Below are 22,152 nucleotides of genomic sequence, written 5' to 3' on the forward strand. Positions count from 1 at the left end.
ATTTTAAGACATTTGATATTTTAAATTTTTGTATTAATAGTAAAAATTCAAATATTTGTATAAAAAAAAATATTATTGTCTAATACTCTCGATACAAAAATTTAAACATAAAAATAATAATTATAAATAAAGGAAAAAAATATCTCGAAATACAGTAGAAGATTCCACATAGGCGCTAATAAGGCAAAAACCACAATATTCACAAAACGGCCTCCAAAGTTTTTCATAATTCTAAAAATCTTCCTCCCAATTTCATAATATTTCTTTTTTATCACAATCCGATGAAATTTATAATTGGCAAAAAATATACCGCCGAGTCGATTCGAGTGTAGTGTACAAACCCATTATCGGCAAGTTATTTATGCTGCTTATACAATGCTTGCGGCAACTTTGAAATTCTAGGGTTCCGTCAATTTGTCTGTGCTGAATCGACTGGCTATGATTCTTGCTGCAATTTAGGGCTTGATTGTTTGGACGAGTCATGGGGTCTGTATACATTCCAGTTCACAATTCAGAGGAGGAGGTGCGGGTGCAGCTTGATCAGTTGCCCCGAGATGCTACGGACATCCTCGACATTCTCAAGGCCGAGCAAGCCCCGCTCGATCTTTGGCTCGTAATCGCTGTATGTATGGCTTGCTATTCATTGGTGCTGATTATCTCTGTGATCATGGACAGTAGCAAAATGCAAATTGAGGAATTGAAGTTTTTTGATGTGCTGCCTTGGTGACAAGTTGGATTTTTTGGGGTTGAAGTTTAGTGTTATTAGGGGAGAAATTCGATTTGTTTTTAGTCTTTATTTGCTTCGTTTGTTCTTAGTTTTCATTCCGTCATTTTAGGTTTTGTGCTATAGACTTGCTATCTGGAAGCTTGTCAGCATCTGTAGCTTCCAAAATGTCAGTTTTGGGAAATTACACTCGTGTGTAGTTTCTTTGGCTATACACAAGCAATTAAATCTCGATCGTGAGTTGAATTGAAGATTATTTCAGTGGTTCTATCCATTTTCGTATTAGTGTTACTGGTGTTTGTATCCTTGTACAGCGGCTGGATACAAGTTGAGCTGTATCAATGCCGCCGCTATGCATTTGCATGTGTAAGAACTGAATAATTCAATACTGACAATTGTCCCAGTTGACTCACTAGTCTAAGAAAAATTAATGACACAATCACCAGGTTTGAAATTATTTATTGTATCTGCTTCCTCGATGTGTGTCTGTACCCTTTAGAGTCATATGAGTTCAAGTATGCAGATAGGCGAGCCTTGATTATAATATTGTTCCGGACTGCTAACTTATGTGGGATGTCAGTGATTTTGGATATTAAGTTGACAGTGCCATTTTAAATCCTATTGGGTTTTTCTAGTAACACCTTATGTATTTTGTGAAAATATTGAGGAATGAGACACCTGGAGCCTCTGACTATATTGGTCGGAAGGAAGAGATACGTGGAAACATCAGATTACAACAATCTACTTATGTTTTTTGTACCTTGTTTTGATTCTATTTGTCTTTTTGATTAATGTCTTGTGAGTTTCCCTACTTATTGTAGAGGGCGAGATGTAGCACGTGGAGACTTCCATAGATATTGAGTTTATCATTTTTCCAGATCAGTCTAATTTTTCCTGTTCGGGTGCAGAGGGAGTACTTCAAGCAAGGAAAAATGGAACAATTTAAGCAGATTTTAGAAGAAGGATCCAGTCCTGGTATAATAAAGAAATATGCAATATTGCAGCGATTTTACTTTCCTCTTTTATGTTGAAATTCAATGAAGATGGTTTTCTGTTATTACTTCTTTGAGTAATTCCAGACTGAAAAATTCTCAATTCGCAGAGATTGATGAGTATTATGCTGATGTACGGTATGAGAGGATTGCTATTTTAACTGCATTGGGGGCATATTACAGCTACCTTGGTCGGATTGAGACTAAACAAAGAGAAAAGGAAGACCTCTTTCAACAGGCTACAAAGTGCTATAGTAAGGCTTCGAGAATTAATGTACATGAACCTTCAACCTGGCTTGGTAAAGGTAGAACCTTTTTTCTTTTAGTCTGCTCCATATGGAGCTGCTATAGAGTTATTTTTTTTCCTCACGACTAATATCCAAATGCGCATTTAGCTGTCTTTCCATACGTTTTTAAAGGTGTTTGTAGATTCTATTTAGCTCCTAAGCTAAAATAATGGCTAGTTAGAATATTAACCTATGTTCAAAATGTGGTCAAGTGCCTACAGAGCAACCAAGTTCCAATTTATATTTCAGATTTTAGTTTTGCTCTTACTATTTTGGTGAATATGGTATGAAGTTCCAACATTTTAGTTCCCCTCTTCTTATTTTGATGACTATGATAGAGCTCTCTAGTTCTCTCCAGTAACCTACTACCCTTTTAAGTTTTCTAGTAATCTTTGAAGCTCTTTTTGCGCATTCTTATCATTTTTTTGGTTTTCATATTTATGTTTCTATTTACTAACAGGTCGGCTGTCTCTACTTAAAGGAGAGGTTGAACAAGCACACAATGCCTTCAAAATGATTTTAGTAACAGAACCTGATAATGTTCCTGGTCTTCTTGGTCTGGTATTTGAAGTTCTACACATTTATCATGCCTCACTCTTGATTAGCATTCCATTCCTTGTCATTAATTGTTTGAAAACAGTATTTCTGTTGCAGTCTGCTGTTCTGAATGTACTTTTGTTGTTATATATGCCAACAGTGATGTTGCTTCAGTTTCCTTAGTATTCTTCAGACCTAAGTATAGTGTTCTGTGTATATATTCTTACTGAAGCTGAGTGATGGAATGGAACTGATCTAAGAAGTTTATCTCATCGAATAAATGTACATTTGAGGGTAAAGGAGGGGTCCAATGAGTCTGCTTCTTACCTCATTCGCCATGTATTATGACATCTTAATCCTCTAGTGAATTTCTTTTTTATTGTGTTATTTGTTTATTCCTGAATGAAATTGTAATTGAAGCCAATAAAGGATACCTCCTTACACCTTTTTAATTACCATCTAACAAGATGTGAAGAGCCCCCAAAATATCTCCTGTGAACATAATTGTTTTTATTATATGAAGGCATCTGTTCACTTCAATCGTGGTCAATATTCTGATGCGCTGGCGCTATACAAGGTCTGTTCACTGCCTTTTGTTCAGCTACAACTTACTGAACTGCTTATATTTCCTGAAATATATCTAACTTTTGTAGAAAGCCTTGCAACTGCATCCTGGGGCTCCTGGTGTTAGAGTTGGTATAGCTTACTGTTACTATAAGTTGGGTAATCATGAAAAGGCAAGACAAGCATTTCACCGTGTTCTGCAGGCAAGTTGTTGGTTTGCATCAATTATACTGTTTTCTTTTTTTTTTTTTTTTTTTTTTTGTTTTTTCAGCATTTTGCTCGATTAATAGTTGAAATTAATGTTTGAATTTTGACTTAATTTTAACTGCAGTTAGATCCAGATAATGTTGAAGCGCTAGTGGCACTTGGAATTTCTGATTTGCAAACACATGAAGGTGATTTTTAGAATATTATCAACGTCTGTCTCATGTGAAACAATAATGATTTCCTTTCTTCTTCGAAAATGGTTCCATTTTAAAAACCTGACTGCCTACTATTGGTGTTATGTGTGTGAGTGTGGATTCAGATTCCTCAATCATGAATACTGCATCTTAAGAATTTGAAAGTAACATTTAGTATGATTTGTCTATTTTCTTGAAAAGGCAGTATTTTAACTGTGCAGGATGTTGTTAGCCTCATTTTCACATTTTTGTCTTGTTGGATTAGGCCCGCTTATTTGTGATTAGTTTAGGCCTGGTTGGGCTATGTATATTTACTTGTGTTAATTCATAATATGTAATTCATTATTGAGAAAATAGAATATTCATTTGTATGGTATAAAATACATATTTACATGGTATCAGAGGATTTGATTCAGAGCCCCTCTTTATTAGGGTTTTTAAGTCACCAAACCCAAGCCTCTGCTGCCGCCGCAACATAGGATCATCGCTGCCACTACCTAGAAACCCAGAAGATACTTCACTCTCTCACAAAGAAATTTTGACATGTAATTATGCCCGAAACCTAAATTTTCTGCAGCGCCCATTCAAATGGTTAATCATGGCTAGCCTCTGCATCAATTAGACATTAAAAATGGTTTCTTGCATGGTAAACAAGAGGAAGTGTATATAGAACAACCACCTTCTTGTGGGAGGATACTGCCATGCAAATATATCTTGATTGCGACATTTATGTTTGTATATTAATTACATTAATACTTATGCTGTGTGCTGCTCTGTGCTGTGCCATGTGCGATTCACAACTATTATTGAGCTTGTGAAATGTTTCCTTATGTTTTTTTTGAGTGTTATATTTATCTCAAATGTTTTACAGCTGCTGGCATTAGGAAAGGGATTGATAAAATGCGGAAAGCTTTCGAGATTTATCCTTACTGTGCAACAGCTCTAAATTATCTTGCCACTCATTTCTTCTTCACTGGCCAGCATTTCCTGGTTGAACAGCTAACTGAAACAGCACTTGCTGTAACTATGCATGGTCCAACAAAGGCACACTCTTATTACAATTTGGCTCGCTCTTACCACAGCAAGGTTGATTATCTCAGTTCTCTTGTTTTTCCAACAGACTTGGTTTTTTGTAGTGAAAAGTAGTGGAGTATATATAGACTAGTTAAAAATATATTGATGCACATTACTTTTTGGTCATCTCATCTTTGTTTGTCCTTCATAAATGTTGTTCGTGCTTGATACAGGGGGATTATGAAAAGGCCGCGATGTACTACATGGCATCTGTAAAAGAAACTGATAGTCCTCATGATTTTGTGTTGCCTTATTATGGTATGCGAATTGTTCTTCCCTATCCTATTTCCTATTATCTTTCCCTTTTGGAATATGGAAGCACGGATATGCGATCGATCTCTGTCATGTATGGAAATGCATTTGCTATTAGTTCATACTGGCTCATTTGATGAAAATTCGAAAGATGCTTTTGTTATCAAATCCTTAGAATTGATTTAGTGTATACTTTAGCATACGTCAATTGATATTCTAGTCTGTTTGAAGTTCAACAAGTTAATAGATATTCCAATTAAATATTTATAGATAATCATTAGCCATGTGAAATGCACATATAGTAAACTAGTTACTGAGCATAAATTTCTAAGGTAACTATATTTATGATTTACCAGGGTTAACTAAGTTTACTGATGGAAAATAGTAAACACACAGACAGATTGGTGTATATATATTATCATCCTTAATCAGTCATTCATTAAATATCTAATAATCCTATAATAAAGAGCCATATTGGAGATGGGAGTTTTCGCTGCTCTTATAGGCTTCATATTATATGCTGGTGTTGGAGAAAATAACCTTGTCAGAAGGAAGTGTGTGGAGATTGAAGAATCTTAGAAGAGTTAGTGTGGCAATCAACCTCATAAATAAAAAGTATTTTCATATTTGAATGAGTGCAAGATTTTAATGTCTTGCAGTGATAGCTTAGGTCCTGGTTTGAGGACCCACTAGTCACATTCATCTTTGGTTATGTAGAATCTATAGATATGTGAAATAGTTGCATCTAATCATATCTAGTCTACCTTTTTGGTACAGTAGAACTTGTAGGCTCGAGCAATCAAGTTTTATGTTGATGAGACTTTTGTGTTCCTTCTTCAGTTTGTTATAAATTAAAAATTACCTAATAGGCTACTCCAGTCGGCCATGTTGGCCGTACATAAGTGAAGCTGTGCTCGAAGGAAGTACGCTAATTAAATCAAAGATGTAGGTTTTATTTTGTTGATTTTGACTTTTGCCTGAGTGCTTGAATGCCCCTGGTTCTTTGATTTATTTTACACTATTCAGTGTAAAACTGTAAATAAAACAATGCAACCCTTGAACAGCTCTTTATTATGAAGTTCTGGCTTATATACACGCATATATATGAGTAAAAATTAATATAGCAATACAATGCTTTTACATGAGGTTGGTTTTTTTCTTGGTCCTTTGATATGATTATGAGTTACTTTCTTTCCCTGTTTCGGTTATAATAACACCTACTGCTTCTTATAATGTGAGTGAAAGAAAGGGCGTGTTTGCTCTGCTCTGAGGTTTCTGTTATTTGATGCCCCTTTCTGTTTTATTAGTCCTTACATACTATATGTAGATCTCCTGTCAGTGTCTTGCTAGAAAAAGAGTCATATGACAGTGCCCAACTTCGCACAGACACATAGGGTGTGTTTGTTTGGGGGTTTGGATTTTGAGTTGGGATTTGAATAGTAAAAATTTTGAATTTGAATAGTTGTATGATGTGATATAAATAGGGGTTGATGTGATGTTTTGAATGTAAAATTAATTTTTAGTATAATATAAAAAATGAAAAATAGGTGTTTGATTTGATGTTTTTTGGGGGGAAAAAATTGGATGAATAGTAAGAATTTTGCAAAATCTTGCAAACGAACACACCCATAATGAATTTTTTCAATTAGTTATATTAAATTAAGATTGAACCATAATACTCGCTAATGTACTGAAGTTTCCAATTTGATATTTGTAGTGGTACCACTTTGTAAATATATTGTTTCTGTATCTCACTGATCAACTGTTACGTGAGATAGGTCTTGGGCAGGTCCAACAAAAGTTAGGAGATCTAAAAATTTCCATGAGCAATTTTGAGAAAGTGTTGGAGGTGCAACCTGAAAACTGTGAGACATTGAAGGTGAGTAAAGAATTATGTTACAAATTCATGTTTTCTACTTTTTGCTCTTCTTCTATTGTAGTGTTCTGTTCTTATGATTGTCTGCAATTGTTTTGACACAGGCTCTTGGAAACATTCATGTTCTGCTCAAGCAGTTTGAGAAGGCCCAAGAACTATATAAGAAAGCCATCAAAATTGATCCCAGAGATCCGGAGGTGATTATTTCTGCTGTTCCTTTGGCTCTTTTAGTCTCTTATTTGATGTTATATGTTGGGATTAACTGTTGCTTCATCAATGTGTTGATAGGTCTTGATAAAAATGACAACAAGATAATGCAATTAAGGCTTTAAAAATGTATTAACAATGATTGTTCTCAGAAGTAATCGTACATGTCATGTTTCCCTTCCATGTTGAATGAACTATCCTGATTCTAGTTTTTTTTTTTTTTTGAATATTATTTGGCTCTGTTTATGGTGTTTCTGAGATTTCTACAACTCACCATGGATTTCCAAATGATGGGGCCAATGACTCATTAATGGAGGTAGACTATGCCATCTTATTTTGGGCATTTGACTAGAAAGATTCAAAATGGGATGCTGATTTTTTATTTTGTTTTTGAAAATTTTAATTGTAATGACTATTCAATGCAAATTAACTAAACAAATCGTTGCTTCCATGATGCTGCACTTTTTCTGGGTTAGTTTGCTTAGACCTATCTACCTGAGTTTGATGAAGGTGTTAAAATCTCATGCATTTTGATATTATAATTGTTTGTTACAACTGGCATTCATTTTGTCTAAAATACTTACTTTCAGGCATTTATGGATCTTGGTGAGCTCTTAACTTCAACAGACATTGGTGCAGCTTTAGATGCATGGAAAACTGTAAGTGAAACTTCAGCGTTACTGTTTGTCAGCTTATTTTTAACATGTTTTCAATGTGTATATTTTTGGAATCTGACATGCCAAGTAGGTGCTTTTTGAAACTTCTAGGGTTTATTAACTTGTTACTTGTGTCTCTGTGTGTTTTTTTATTGTTATTTTCCTATTTAGTATCCCAAATCCTTTTACAAACATCACACCCAAGACTAAAATTTTAATTGATAACACATCCAACCTCTATTTCTCAAAAACATAAAATTACAAAAAACAAATGGTATAAAAAGCACAAATAAACAAACCCTAGCTAATCTTGAGAGAATTCTAGCTCTTTAGAAAATGGGTGGGACTGTGAACGAATCACTTATTTGAGATAAGGCTTTAATTTGTCCTTCAAGGTAATTCATAAACTAGATAACACCTCTCCTACAAAAGGAGATTCTATTTGGTATTATTTTATATTCCTTCTTTGGAAGACATGTTAGAATGGAATCAAATGAGTCAAACTCTGTAGCACTTTTACAAGTTTATCTGCGAACAACCCCATACAGAAGTTTAGAATCCATCATTTTGTATATATTTGTTTGTCAATCCCTTTATCTAGTTCCTTCACATCTGGGTAGGGTTATTTTCTTAAATTGTTGCTCATGTAATTCTTTATACAACAGGGTGAAAATGGGAATTCTAACATGGGACCTCATGTTCCAGTAACTTATTAATTGATTATGGCACTTCAAAACTTGACTCATAGAGCTCTTAAGAGTTTTGTATTCTATTTTTACCAATGATCTAAATTCCTTACAATACAATTTGAAGGCACCAAATTTGTTGTTAAAGAATTTTCTTATATATTAAGTAGAAATGTAGTTGCCTATCTTTCCATTTTATATATCCTATGTATACTAATGTTAAAGCAGGATGCCTTTTGTATCTTCTCTTTGTCATTTGTGACTGCGTGCGTGTATTGGAATTAGGCAGTAAATGATTTGATGATAGGCTAACTGCCAGGTGTATATTTATGTTGTTTTCCTCAAAAGAAGATGCAAACTTATTCCTTTGTAGTTTGTGGTAGTCCTGTGTCTGTTCAGTTTTTTTTTTTTTTTTTTTTTTTTTGTTCTCTCTTGTATGGAGAAGTTTGTTATGTATTTGGAGTAGAAAATTGCACTTGTACCCTTGCTATATGCAGCCAAAAGATGTTGTAGGAGGATTAGTTATATTCACTTTCCTAGTCAGTTTCATTATATGGTGTGTGTATCCACCTATTATCCTCAATTCAGACAATGATATTTTGATTCCCTTGCAAATACAAAATAGGAAAAGTTACATTGCAATGTAGATGGTCCTTTTGTAGGTAAATTGTGTAAAACATCTGCCTTTATCTCTGTAGACATCCATAATATACATCACATGTATTCTTTTCAAGATGTACTACAAATGCACACACATATATATTTATAATATTTTGAATCATGTATTTCAGATGTGGTTTTACAGATTTTATAAAGCAATGCTTTTGTTCATCCTAGCAGTCTTGACCATTTAGATATACACACATATAATATATATGTATGTATAAATATTTGAAGAACACAGGCTACAAAATATTTCCTTTACAGATAAAGCCGGAAGAAAAAAGGAACTTTTTTTACTACAGTTACCATGCATTCTTAATTATTGACAATTTGAATCTACTCATAAACCTCTTTGGTGAATCTTTTTTCTTGCGCAGGCTCATAATCTGCTGAAAAAAGGGAAAGAGGAAGTGCCTTTAGAATTGCTAAACAATATTGGGGCACTCCATTTTGAAAGAGGAGAGTTTGAGGTTAGTAAAGTTTCTTTGAACATTGTTTCAGATTTGGCGGTCCTAATATAATTGCGTATTGGCTGCCCGCTGAAATTTCTTCTGTTTTATAGCTTGCTGGTGAGGCATTTAAGGAAGCTCTAGGGGAGGGCATATGGTGTGACTTCTTTTATGCTGACGGAGGATCTAGTTCAAACATGGCAAAGATGGGTGCTCATGGAGAGTCCTCCAGCAACTTGGAAGGCAGGAGTCCTGAGCAAATAGCCCGGGCTAATCTAATTATTAACACATTATATCCTATTGATAGCAGTGCAGCTATCCATCAACTTAGAGACACAAAACTGTTTAATCGACTGGAAGAACAGGGTTTAAAAATTGAAGTTCCTTGGACAAAAGTTTCCACCTTGTTCAATATGGCTAGAGTGTTGGAGAAGATACATAAAAGTGAATTAGCCGGTATCCTCTACCGTCTGATATTGTTTAAGGTATTGAGTTTTTTAATTGCACATATTGATGGATTGTTTAGATTATGCGTTCATTTTACTTTTGCTGAATCATGCTTCATTAGAGTGCCGTAAACTCTTTTCTCTAATGAATGAACCTACTAAGATACTTGATTGTCAACCTGAAGAGACACACATGCACATACACACAAACCAAGGACTAGCATGCTAAGATTTCTGAGCTATTCACAGTTTCAATATATGATATGGCCTGACCAACCACACCACTATACCACGATTTCCTGAATTTTATGGTTTGTTTGGTTCTCCTTGATTTTTTTTAAGTGTTAGAATCTGATATGCTCCATTATGAACCATCCCTTACAATCTTATGGTTGCTCAGTTTTCTGTGCATTTCTGTGTTATACAATGCTTCCCTTTCCTAAGTGCGGGGTGATGGCTGGCTTATTTTCATTTAACATTAAAGTAATTGATTCTTAATGATCGTGCTGGGATGCTTTTTTGACTTATTCTTAATCCTACTTCTTCTAACCCTTTTTATCGTATCAGTTCCCAGAGTACACAGATGCTTATCTGAGGCTAGCTGCCATTGCAAAAGCTCGAAACAATGTTCAAACTAGTTTTGAACTGGTTAGATTTGTGCTAATCTTTCTTCGATACTCTTGTTCTATATACCTTTATCCATAGATCAAATTTCGTAATATGGTGGTGTTGTCCTAGATCGATGATGCACTGAAAGTGGATGATAAGTGCTTGGATGCTTTAATAATGCTTGGGGACTTGGAACTTAAAAATGATGACTGGGTGAAAGCAAAAGAAACTTTTCGGACTGGAAGGGAGTCGACTGATGGAAAAGATTCTTATACTGCTGTTTGTCTGGTACATTTATATTGAAAATGCTTTCACAAATATTATTTGATTTGGTAGCTTTATGAGCACTTAAATATTTGACCTAAAACCTGGTATTGTCTTCTAAGCTATTTAAAACCTAGTAATGGCTGGAACTTGGCACCTTTTAATGATTTACATGTTTGCCTAGGAATAATGTTCTCAAAGAAATTATCAATATCAAATAAAAATTTCAGTAACTTTATCATTTTCTTGTCCAGGGAAATTGGAATTACTTTGCTGCAAATCGTAATGAGAAAAGGGCCCCAAAGTTGGAAGCTACACATTATGAAAAGGCCAAGGAACTGTACACTAAAGTATGCTATTTAATTTTATTGTGCGGAGCCGATTCAGTGAATGACCTGCATTTAATTATCTCTACTTTCCTATCTATTCCAATGAATTATTCATCTTTCCTTTTTCTCTTATATGGTCATGGTTGGTGGCCTTGATGAGTTGAATCTAACTAGTTGAAACTGTAAAATTGGTTTTTGTTTGCTAATTTTCTATCCATAATGTGACATTCTCAGTTTTATCAAGACTCTAACTTAAAGCATCCTGTCAATTATGTCTTATCTAGGTTCTGCTGCAGCAACCTGATAATCTCTATGCAGCAAATGGCGCCGCTATGGTATTTGCGGAGAAAGGTCAATTTGATATAGCCAAGGATTTATTTACGCAGGTCTGCAGCACTTGTTATTATCTAATTAGGCCAGAAGATAGATGTACACCTGATTTAAACAGCATCATTTCATTTATTTTTTCTGCAGGTGCAAGAGGCTGCAAGTGGAAGTTCCAATGTACAGATGCCCGATGTCTGGATTAACCTGGCACATGTTCACTTTGCTCAGGGAAATTTTGCACTGGCAGTGAAAATGGTTTGTTCAATATTCTCTGTTTTAAATTCATAATGAAATAACATGTACGAAGCCTGAATATATGTCCGTCTTTGCAGTATCAAAACTGCCTGCGCAAGTTCTACAATAATACTGACAGCCAAGTGCTTCTGTACTTAGCACGGACACATTATGAAGCTGAACAGTGGCAAGATTGTAAGAAGACTTTACTAAGAGCCATCCATTTGGCTCCATCAAATTACACATTAAGATTCGATGCAGGAGTTACTCTGCAGAAGTTCTCTGCATCCACACTACAAAAGACTAAAAGAACAGTGGACGAGGTCCTTACTCTTTAACTCAATTATATTTTGGCTTATATAAGTGGTAGGTTAATGTGATTTTCTATTACTGAAGAGTGCTGCAAATTGAACATTACTAACTGTTCCCGAGGTCGGTGCTCTCTCTACATGTTCATCAGTCATGTTTTTTCATATAAATATATCTCTAGTTGCTCAAAGAGGATTACTGAAGTATTTTCAGTCTGCTTGTTTTTATTTTTGTATAAAATATGCATGAGAAGATTCTTTTTTATAAAAATTTGAAACTTATATAAGATCATTCCTTGCTTGGAATTAGTTTTCTTTTCACCATGTTTATGATTGCTTTCCATGTTTTAGGTGCGAACTACTGTGGCTGAGCTAAAAAATGCTGTCCGTTTGTTCAGCATGCTATCCAGTGCATCAAACCTTCACTTTCATGGCTTTGATGAGAAGAAAATTGAAACTCATGTTGCATATTGCAAGCACTTGCTCGATGCAGCTAATGTTCATTGTGAGCTTGCTGAGCGTGAAGAGATGCAGAATATCCAAAGGTTGGAAGTCATGCGTCAGATGGAGTTGGCTGATGAATCACGCCGAAAAGCTGAAGAGCAGAGGAAAGTTCAGGTGATTGTATTACTTTGTAATCTCATTTCAATAAACTTACTATCCCTTCATTTACTCAACTTAAAATGCAGATGGAGAAGAGAAAACAAGAAGACGAATTAAAGCAAGTTATGCAACAAGAAAAGCATTTGGAGCGCATCAAGGTAAGAGATTCCTCTGCGCGTGATTAAAACCTTTTTTTTGCCCATTGTATGCTTTGTTTTAAAGTGGTTATGTTATATCACTTTTTATTTGCCTTTGCTTACGGTATTCCATTTACTACTTAGCAGTAAGTACGCTATAAACATTTCTGTTGATTCTATCAGGATGGATAAAAGAAATTTTATTATTTACATGCGCAAATTCTTCGCTTTCTTGGTCTATTCAGCACTACCATTTGTCAGAGTTATTCAAATCCTATGCCATTTTATGTTGTAGGAACAATGGAAGAGCTCTTCCAGTTCAAAGCGGAAGGTAACCGAAGATGAGGAAGGTGGGCATAGTGAGAAGAGGAGGAGGCGAGGAGGCGGAAAGAGGAGAAGGAAGGATAAGAGATCACGCTATGAATCTGAGGAAGCTGAGGCAGATGTGGAGGATCAAGAGGATATAGAGTATGAAAACACAAACAGGGAGCAAGATGATCATGTGGATCATCAAGAGAAAGAAGAAGACAAACCTCAGGATCTTCTTGCAGAAGCCGGTCTAGAAGATTCCGATGCCGATGATGATGTGGTAACTCTCTTTTTCTTTCTCTCTCCCTATATATATGTATATATATATATATATGCATGTAGAGATCAGGGCCCATAGGATAATCCATAATACCTACAAATGTCCTATTATTAACTTTTCATCTTCTGTCGAATTCTTTGATCTTTCTAATCGACTATATTTGTTCAAGGGTGCAACTTCCAATGTCCACCGGCGAAAAGCGGCTTGGTCAGAATCCGAGGAAGACGAAGCCCCAGTGCAAAAGCAGCAGCCAGAGCCGCCTCAAAACTCTGACATGGAGGAGAGTGAGTGAACATCAACAGCCAGAGCCGACAATGGAGGAGATTGATCCTCGATACACGCCGGGTTTGTAATTTCCAATACCATCATTTATATAACTTGTGCTCTCATGCTTTGCCAAATATGGATTGCATGTTTGATTCTAACAATATGCTACTAATTTGTTAGCGGTATATTGCACTTGCCTTTTCTGGCCAGAAAACTTGCACAAAGTGAAAGAATTATTAGATTTTCGACTTTATCAAACTTGTGTTTTTAGTATTTGCTATATTCCTTTGGATATTTTTACTCTTTCGATGAATCTGGATTGGTGATGGTTAGGGTGTTTATGAAGGCTGAATACATCTCATGTGCATCATTTAATTTTGTACGTGCTTACCATCAAAATCCTTTGGGTGTATTATGAATAAACCTTTCGCCGAACCTAATTGTCTGCAAATTAAATTTGACAAGACAAGTCACACTAGGCGAATATGTAACAGATACGATATATATATATATATGTATATATGTACATAACAATATACAGATTTCGTAGCAAAGTAGACACTGATCCCGCATCGGAAGATGGGTGAAAATGCACAAAACTTTCACTAACATTAGAGATTGATTGCATATATGTTTGGTTTACATATATAGTCGATTGTCTCACACTACCATAAATATAGAGAACATCAACACACTACACACACTAGTTGTTTTCTTGAACTATACGTTGGGAACTTACCTTCCAATTGCGAAAGCAAAATTTGTCAATACTGTTACTACCAGAAGCTGTCGAAGTCTCGGTTAGAAATCATATTCCCTACTCTTTCTGGAAGAAAGAAAGCAAGAGATCCGTATGCACGGAGAAGAGCTGCGTGTCGACAAAAAGCTGCATTTACGCCGGCCAACAGTGTAAAACATGAGTTGTGCATAAAGAGTGGACTAGACTACGATAATATATTGTGCCTTGACTTTGAATAAACCGGAAAGAGAGGCAAACCTTCATGAAGGGTCGATCGTAGCTGGGAAAGGACTCGATGAAACTCTCCTTTAACAGCAAGGACACCTACAATTTAACAGAGTCATTGTCGGCACTTGCTCGATGCTAAGTAGAGGTACTTTAAAATGAAAGGTACGATGTTGTTACCTTGTCATCATTTGATTGAACGTTAGTAATTGTGTGCGAACGAAGATTATAGCACAGCGATTCCAAGTAAGTTCGCAACACTTGTAGAAACCCTTTGGCAGCTTCGACCTAAAGAAAATTGCAAGTTAAAAAAATCAGATAGGGCGAAAAAACGGTAGATTTAACTAACTTCAGCTATACATACCTGCACAGTATTACATTCATATACTCGTCGCTTCTTTCCTAAATAGCTCTCACCCACGAGATTGGCGTGGTATGGGCTAAGAGCTGAGTACAGTTCTCTATACCGGGGTAAATGCTGTTTCGACGGTGATTTCACCTGTCGAGACGAAGTCAGTTGGATTCGCATAAACTCTTTGCAATCGATCTATGTTTTGATAGATCTATTGCGTACCTGATTTCTGTCTATGTCCACTAGAATTGCATTTGTTAGCCTCAGCTGTACTTCAGCTGTCTTGTTCGTTACGCCTACCTACTCAAGAGGGTACAAATAAAACGAAATAATGTTTTGCTCGCCTGTATATTTAGTTATGTGACATATAAGAGCTTGATGTTAGGTTAAGAAGCCGATAAGTGTAGGAAATACTATGTACGGAACAGGCGCATCGAGAAAGTCCACCATGTCATTTGGCAGGACCTGTGCGGGGATAGATTCGATTTCAGTTACTATTATGCATGCAAAAAATAGGAGAATTCGATATAAGATTGCTATGATCACTACCGGCATCAATAGGCTTTGCCACTGATAGGGTCGAATCAGCGGTATAATCGACAGGACTACAGCAGACAAAATCCCCTGAAAAACAAGCAAGAAAGTTCAGAACTAAATGCTAGAATTAGCAACATCAGGTTGAATGGGGAATGCGTTGGTCTAATCGTCATAATTGATTCGTTTACAAAAATGACCTACCAAATTTGAGCAAACAACCACGATTTGCTTCTCCAGCAGAACCCCGGCGAAAAGTGTCAGCACCTGTAAAAGGAAAATGTGGTCAATAGTGTGCATCTTGGGACTGCGCCAAGATTTCAATAGTTGGCTGAGCTTGTATCGAAAGTTTGATCAATATACTTAGGTAACAATAGATTCTATACATTCATCTTTGGGTAATGAAATATATGACAAAAGACTATGCTGTATCAAGTAGGTTAAGTGCGTACATGGTCCAGTCGAAGGGAGCCGCATAAACAAGCAACAGCCCATACTGACAAAGCCGCGGCCTCCTCCTCTACCATGAGTTGGCTGTGAGCCTACGAAGATTCGACAGTTAAAAATGAGGGGTGAGAATTGGCGAAAGATATTCAGGACAAATTCATCCCAATTTCATTATTCAGATGCATGAAATATTGGGAGTTAAGAGAATACCTCTGCTAATTCCGGGCTCAAATCAAGGGCTGATCCTGCGAAATGCAGAACTGGTTCCCCAAGTCTGTTGTACTCCAGAGGATGCAAGTGATCCAACGGCTGGAACCTGATTGTCGACCCCCGGGGTGGGCAACTTAGCCGGTAATATTCGCAGATTGTTTGTAAGGATCCATGATTGTTTGCCTGCAAATAAGTTGACAAGAAATCGATCAACAAAAATTACAATGCCAACAATGTCAAAATACATCAACAGGACAATATCCAACCTTTGACCACTCAAGTATATCTCCGTGGTCGCTGAAGATTTCTTGGCCAGACGAAGAGGTGTCCTCTATTTCTGTCTCGTCCAGATCACTTCTGAAATGCCTATCTTCAACCGGAGAATCTTGAAAACTGAAAGGACAGGTTATAGTCGATTTTTATCAGGAGTCCTTTTTGCTACACGCTTGTTCACGAAAAGGTTTAAAGATTATCACTAGGAAAACTGGGAAGGCTCTACAGATTCGATGATGGGAGCTTAGAACAACTGTAAAATCGGGGAAATCATATTCTTTAACAGACTACGAATGTAAAAATCCCAGGAGCCAATGGAACTATATAACTTACCTTGATGAGGATTCAGAGCTGTCGCCCTGCTGAAATCGCAATAATGGTAGAACGGCTTCAGGTAAATGCCTATCCACCGATTGTTTGCTGATACAATTTCCATTGACCGACGTATCACCGCCCGTTTCTTCACAAGAATTTTGGTCATCACGATGAAGTTCTTTCTTGGAGTAATTATCCCCAGCGTTTTCAAGCTCCAATTGTGACGCATTGTCTCTCTGTCCTGAGAAGGAATTATTAGGGCTTGATCGAGAAGCGTCGACTATTCCATTTTGCCAAGTGTCTTCTCCATCTTCAATAGGTGATTCTAGCATTTCAGCCAGACTATGGCCAACGGAAGAATCCAAATTCAGATAATTAATCTGCTTCGTCAAACGTTCCAATCTCTCTTCGGTTAATATGCTACAAAGTGTGAACAAACAAATCAAGACAAGAAACCATTAGGATGTCTTAAATGAGGAGTCTAGTAAGGATTGTCCCGATACCTATCCAAGACGCCAAAGTGCAGCTCAAAAAATGGCAGTCTGGAAAGAATGCAATAACATCGGTAAGTAGTAAAAATATGGCGGTTGAAACTCGAGTGAAGTGGTTGCCCATCGGAAATCATGGAAATCAATCCTGATGGTTTTTGTATGACTTCTTCAACCAAAACACAGCACCCATAAAGTGTCGAATTATCCGCTACCTGGATAAAGAGAATAATATTGAAAGGTAAAACAACAAATATTTGCATTGTAGAGAGAGGAAGAGACTAGAATTATCCTGCATCTATGAGGCTTAAAAGGCCATAGGTACATAAAAAAACTCGAGGTTAAACAATATCTGCCACTGAAGTAAGTCTCAAACATACAAGTTAAAAAAATGTGATACATAATAGAAGCTAAATAAGATTGTCTTTTGCAAATATGTTTTAACATGAGAATAGCGAGCAATGCTTTTACGTAATCCTTGACACGAGCTACTCTTCTTGTATAGCTTATAGTCGTACGAATCTAACAATATGAAACCCTAAGTGAATGAGGTAAAAGTTTAAATACCTGCAGCCGGAACACAAAGGACAGGTCACTCTGCTTGAGATGTTCCTGTAAAAATAGCACCCGATTAAGCCCATATGATCAGCGAAAGAAAATGCAGAAAGCAGATACAATGAGGACTGCCTGATTGAACTTCGTAATAATGATTTTGTTTCTGACGGTTGTGAAGGCTACTAACTAAAGATGTGATGCGAAAGCTATTCACAAAATGTCTTTTTATCTAAGATTTAATAATTTACTTAAATCCATACGCAGTTTTTCCGAAATGGTTAAAATTTATTAGGAGTACCATGGGATAAAATTTTAACGACAAAGAGTGAAAGGCAAGTCATCTCTGAAAGTACCTGTCCCAATAATATTTCATTTAGCTCACTCATTGACCGAGTTCTCTCTACAGCATTAACCTGCAATTAAGTAGGTTAGAACTCAATAATAATATCAGACCCATTCGTAAGAAACCCTCAACAATATAACGATTTATTACATGCAAAACGTGAGTTGGCAACACACTTTCTTTCTCGAGATTAAATACATAAGCAAGCACCAAGCAGTCGAATGCACAAGAACACCCATGAAGAACATTTGATGACAATGGACTTATCAAAAAACATAGTATTATTGTTTGCAAATGCACAAAACTGAAGTACGTTAACTAGCACATATTTATCCAAGGAGACGGGTACACAAAACAAGTTCTTGGCCAATGTTAGAGTTTGGGAGATAACAACTAAAAGGGAGGAAAATCGACCCGTATCCAAAATAAGTTTAAACATAAAATCAGCAACCCTACAATATTCTACATATAATTTCTTCTCAACTTACTCACTGTCCTGCCCTTGCAACCGAGGGTTAATTTTCCAGACAAGAAATATATATCATTCACTAATTAGAAGAAAAAAGAGTAAAAAACAAGCAGCTGTCTCCCCACCTCTACTCCTGAAGGAAAGCAGAATGAAAGAAGGTCCTTATATTTAAGCGGCAGCTGTTTTTCGGGAGGATAGACAAACAAGACCTGTAAATGAGAACAGAAGATGATTACCACAAGTGTTGAAGCAATAAATCCAGATGTAGAGACGGGTACGGAAGCCAAAAGCATATGAATAAACCACCTGTGGCTCAAGGCTAGGTTCAACACAAGACTGATGTTGATCGTCAAATCCTCTTCGAAGTCCGGCTGAACCTTTAAGCTTTTTCACAGAGTATAGCTTCTGAAGCGCTTGAACGTCAGAAGTAGGTGGAAGCCCCACCACGACCATGCTTTCAAAAAGCTTCGAGGGTTCCTTCCAGACTCTTTGATCCTGCAGGCTTTAGATGCATAATGACATGCGAAAACTTCAAAAAGCACAAACTTTTGTTCTTATATGTTGCAAATAACATCTCTGTGAAGAGAAACCATTACCTTCGAAACGATTAAATATATGTTGAAAATAAATATATCAAATGGCTTAAAAACAAAATTTAAAAATCAGAGAGAGAGGTAAACAATTAGAGGCATCCTCCATTAATTCCTCTAAATATAGTTCATAATTTCATAGTGAAGTATAGTAGAATCGAAGGAATTACAACCGTGAAAGCCAGGAATCACATGAATTAAGATTTTTAGATGCTACAATGCAAGGTAACGGGTCATATATTTATAAAAATAAAACATTTAGACTTCATACCATCTATCCAACCATAAACAAAGTCAACAAATAAACATAGCAAGCAATTCTAGAAACAAGCAAGAAAACGAGTAAAATACTACACTTATGCGAAGACAGCTTACCAGCATCTGCAAATGAAAGTTAGACCACTGACGTTTCTGTGTAGTTAGTATTTCCGGGTTATAAGGTCCACTTTTCACTTCGGGAGGGCTCGACAGACCCTTGATTATCCTTGTCACGTGATTCTGAAGCCTTTGAAGCTGGCTGCCGCTTTCTTCTTTTAATGAATATCCGGCAGAAGGTTGGGGCGTGTTAACAGCAACTGTGACAGCTCGAGCAACATCTTCGGCAGCTTGCACGAAGAATGATGTGCTCCAACCAGGGCTTCCGGAGTCTTCTTTCTCCATCTCTTAAACCTCCTCTCCCCTGAAAAATATGTGCAGGCAAGAACACCACCTAAGAATGACTTAATTCCATCGAATGAACTCAAAATTAAGTTATATAAGCAGATTGTAGTCTATAGTTTTTTGCAGATGAATTAAAACCATGTATTCGACAGTCGAAAAGATTAATAATCATTCTGAATATTATTGCAATGAATTTTACAGGTCCTCTTAGATTTATGAATACTAACTTGTTGACAAGCAGATCAGCCAATTACCATAATCATCCTACCTAGATTGAAGTCAACAAATCGTTGGAACACACAAAGCGATATAAAAATTCCATAACAAAGAACATACACAAATTCAATCTGCTGATTCCACAATCTAAAATACACCTAACCTTACAAAACGACAAATATTAAAAAATTAATTAATTAAACAAAGAGCTCCTCAATGAAATCACTTCACTTCGCTAATGCAAACCAGCAAAAACATACTCGAGCAGATAAAACCAAAGAACACGTGAACAAAAGCAAAAATTCATATAAAGAAACGAGACAGTAGTTATAAAGAGAGAACCAAAAATTCACCGTCCAACTCGAGGGTTTGCTTCAGCAACATCGTCTCTCCATGAAAGCATCTGCGCAGAATTTCCGATGACAGGAAACACAGATGCTTAATTGCAGGCGGCCATGGCGGATACAGAGCTGCTGATTCCCGCGAAGGAAAGGACCAAAAAATGAAAAAGAAAGTAAAGGGCAAAGGCAAAAAGGCAAGCAGAGTCGGAAACAGAACAGAACAGTGAGGACAACTCCAATTGCAATTATTGCAGAGTAGTCCTCGGTTACTTTACTAATTTAAAACTGCATCTGTATATATAAAAATGGACTTGTACCCACAATTTCTAGCTTGCTCCATGGACTCCTGCTCCAGAATGTTATACGTATAATAGAACTATAAATTTTTTTATTTATAATAATAATGGTAGAATAGTAATGTGTTCCTCTGGTATTAGTTTAAAAAAATATGATTTGAAATTAATGTTAAAATAATAGTATTTAATTGAATATTTTGTATGGTTAATGATTTTTTTTTATTATTTTAAATCAAAATTAATATTATTTATTTGATATATTTTCAGTAAAAATATATTAATTCTTTTAATATTATATAAAAATATTTCATTCGTCTCACATATCATGTCCACGTTGTCATTTATGTCCGTCCCATATACATGCTATTTTCCTTTTTTAGAAAATAATTACACATTTTAATCTCATTTTAAACTTTTTAATTTTATTTTTTAAAAATTTTAATTAAACTAATTAGTTATCTTAATTTTAATTTATAATTATTTATGTTATCGATAATTATTTTTATTAATACATTATTAATTATTTATTAATTAGATCATTCTCCTATAATACCGTGTCTAGAGTGTAGCTATATGTGGAACGAAGGGAGTACTATTTAATCAAAAATTTAAATATATACTCTATTTAAATTATAATCAAATAAAATTTAAATATTAAAATTTAAAAAAAAAAAAAAAAAGAAATTGATAAAAAAGCACACCTCAAAATCCTTTTGAGTGGCAAAAATATTCGGGATATGAGATCCTTGGACTCACTCAAAAATAGCTAAGGTCATGTGAAAAGTCCACACAAAGCAGAGGCAGCCAAAATTGACTTTTGACTCAAATAAATAAACTCTTACACCAAAATTATGTTAATTATTTTTAAAATGTTCACTCATTTTATTTACCATAAAATATTTTTATTTATTTATAATTTTATAATATATTTAATAAATAATAATATTTTATTATTTTTTTACCTAACAATTTATCAACGTACAGTGTGTTTGTTCGGGGGTTTGGATTTTGAATTGAGATTTGAATATGAAAAATTTTGAATTTGAATAGTTGTATGATATGATATAAATAGGTGTTGATGTAATGTTTGAATGTAAAATTAATTTTTAATATAATATAAAAAATAAAAAATAGATGTTTGATTTAATATTTTTTGGAAAAAAAATTGGATGAACAGTGAATTGAAAATTCAATCCTCCAAACAAACACACCCCTAATAATAAGTTTTTTTTATATACTTACATATAATAACTTACTTTATTTTTAATTTATTAGTATATTTTAATATTATAATATCATTATTTTTTATTTTCATATACAATAAAATTACATAATTCTTTTGTACGGAATGAACAAATATATATAATACATTATTGGTAACAAAAAAAAATATTATTTTTTTTGTAAAAAATAACCAAAATATTATATCATTCAAATCAGGGTATTTACTCAAATCAAAAGAAAATAATTCTTTAATAAGCAATTTTCACTTATTTTTTATTGCATATCTCATAAATATGAACTTTTTATATAAGTTGTTAACTATCTTGATTCGGTAAATTTTAAAATATATATAGTATTTTTTTATAAAAAATAAATCGAATATTATATATATAAT

The 22,152-nt window shown here is 35.2% G+C and overlaps 2 protein-coding genes across 4 annotated transcripts; one reads left to right on the plus strand and one right to left on the minus strand.

Moving 5' to 3' along the window:
• The first annotated feature begins 271 nt into the window (after window positions 1–271).
• On the plus strand, window positions 272–13,739 carry LOC127263325 (protein CTR9 homolog). The gene is made up of 24 exons (XM_051292298.1): window positions 272–622; window positions 1,633–1,699; window positions 1,827–2,021; window positions 2,464–2,564; window positions 3,064–3,117; window positions 3,194–3,311; window positions 3,440–3,499; window positions 4,377–4,591; window positions 4,753–4,837; window positions 6,610–6,710; window positions 6,812–6,904; window positions 7,505–7,573; window positions 9,297–9,389; window positions 9,482–9,853; window positions 10,382–10,462; window positions 10,553–10,711; window positions 10,942–11,037; window positions 11,301–11,402; window positions 11,491–11,598; window positions 11,676–11,900; window positions 12,237–12,503; window positions 12,575–12,646; window positions 12,921–13,214; window positions 13,384–13,739. The coding sequence occupies exons 1-24, from the start codon at window positions 482–484 to the stop codon at window positions 13,504–13,506; spliced, it is 3,291 nt and encodes a 1,096-aa protein (XP_051148255.1). The 5' UTR covers window positions 272–481; the 3' UTR covers window positions 13,507–13,739.
• A 307-nt stretch (window positions 13,740–14,046) lies between these two features.
• Window positions 14,047–20,498, minus strand: LOC127263326 (uncharacterized). 3 transcript variants are annotated; one of them, XM_051292299.1, is made up of 19 exons: window positions 20,251–20,498; window positions 19,397–19,700; window positions 18,738–18,926; window positions 18,557–18,640; window positions 17,973–18,032; window positions 17,632–17,676; window positions 17,080–17,279; window positions 16,595–16,996; window positions 16,255–16,381; window positions 15,989–16,171; window positions 15,784–15,873; window positions 15,536–15,598; window positions 15,347–15,421; window positions 15,212–15,262; window positions 15,020–15,097; window positions 14,810–14,944; window positions 14,626–14,733; window positions 14,479–14,544; window positions 14,047–14,367 (listed from the first exon to the last, which is right to left on the minus strand). In XM_051292299.1, the coding sequence occupies exons 2-19, from the start codon at window positions 19,679–19,681 to the stop codon at window positions 14,299–14,301; spliced, it is 2,310 nt and encodes a 769-aa protein (XP_051148256.1). In that variant the 5' UTR covers window positions 19,682–19,700; window positions 20,251–20,498; the 3' UTR covers window positions 14,047–14,298. The 3 variants fall into 3 exon arrangements, with proteins under 3 accessions (XP_051148256.1, XP_051148257.1, XP_051148258.1); XM_051292300.1 differs by having other exon boundaries at window positions 20,240–20,498; XM_051292301.1 differs by lacking the exon at window positions 20,251–20,498 and having other exon boundaries at window positions 18,738–18,933; window positions 19,397–19,539.
• Window positions 20,499–22,152: the final 1,654 nt, after the last annotated feature.

The sequence above is a fragment of the Andrographis paniculata genome, unplaced genomic scaffold, assembly GCF_009805555.1.
Source record: "Andrographis paniculata isolate CXL003 unplaced genomic scaffold, ASM980555v1 Contig69END, whole genome shotgun sequence".
Lineage (NCBI taxonomy): Eukaryota > Viridiplantae > Streptophyta > Magnoliopsida > Lamiales > Acanthaceae > Andrographis > Andrographis paniculata.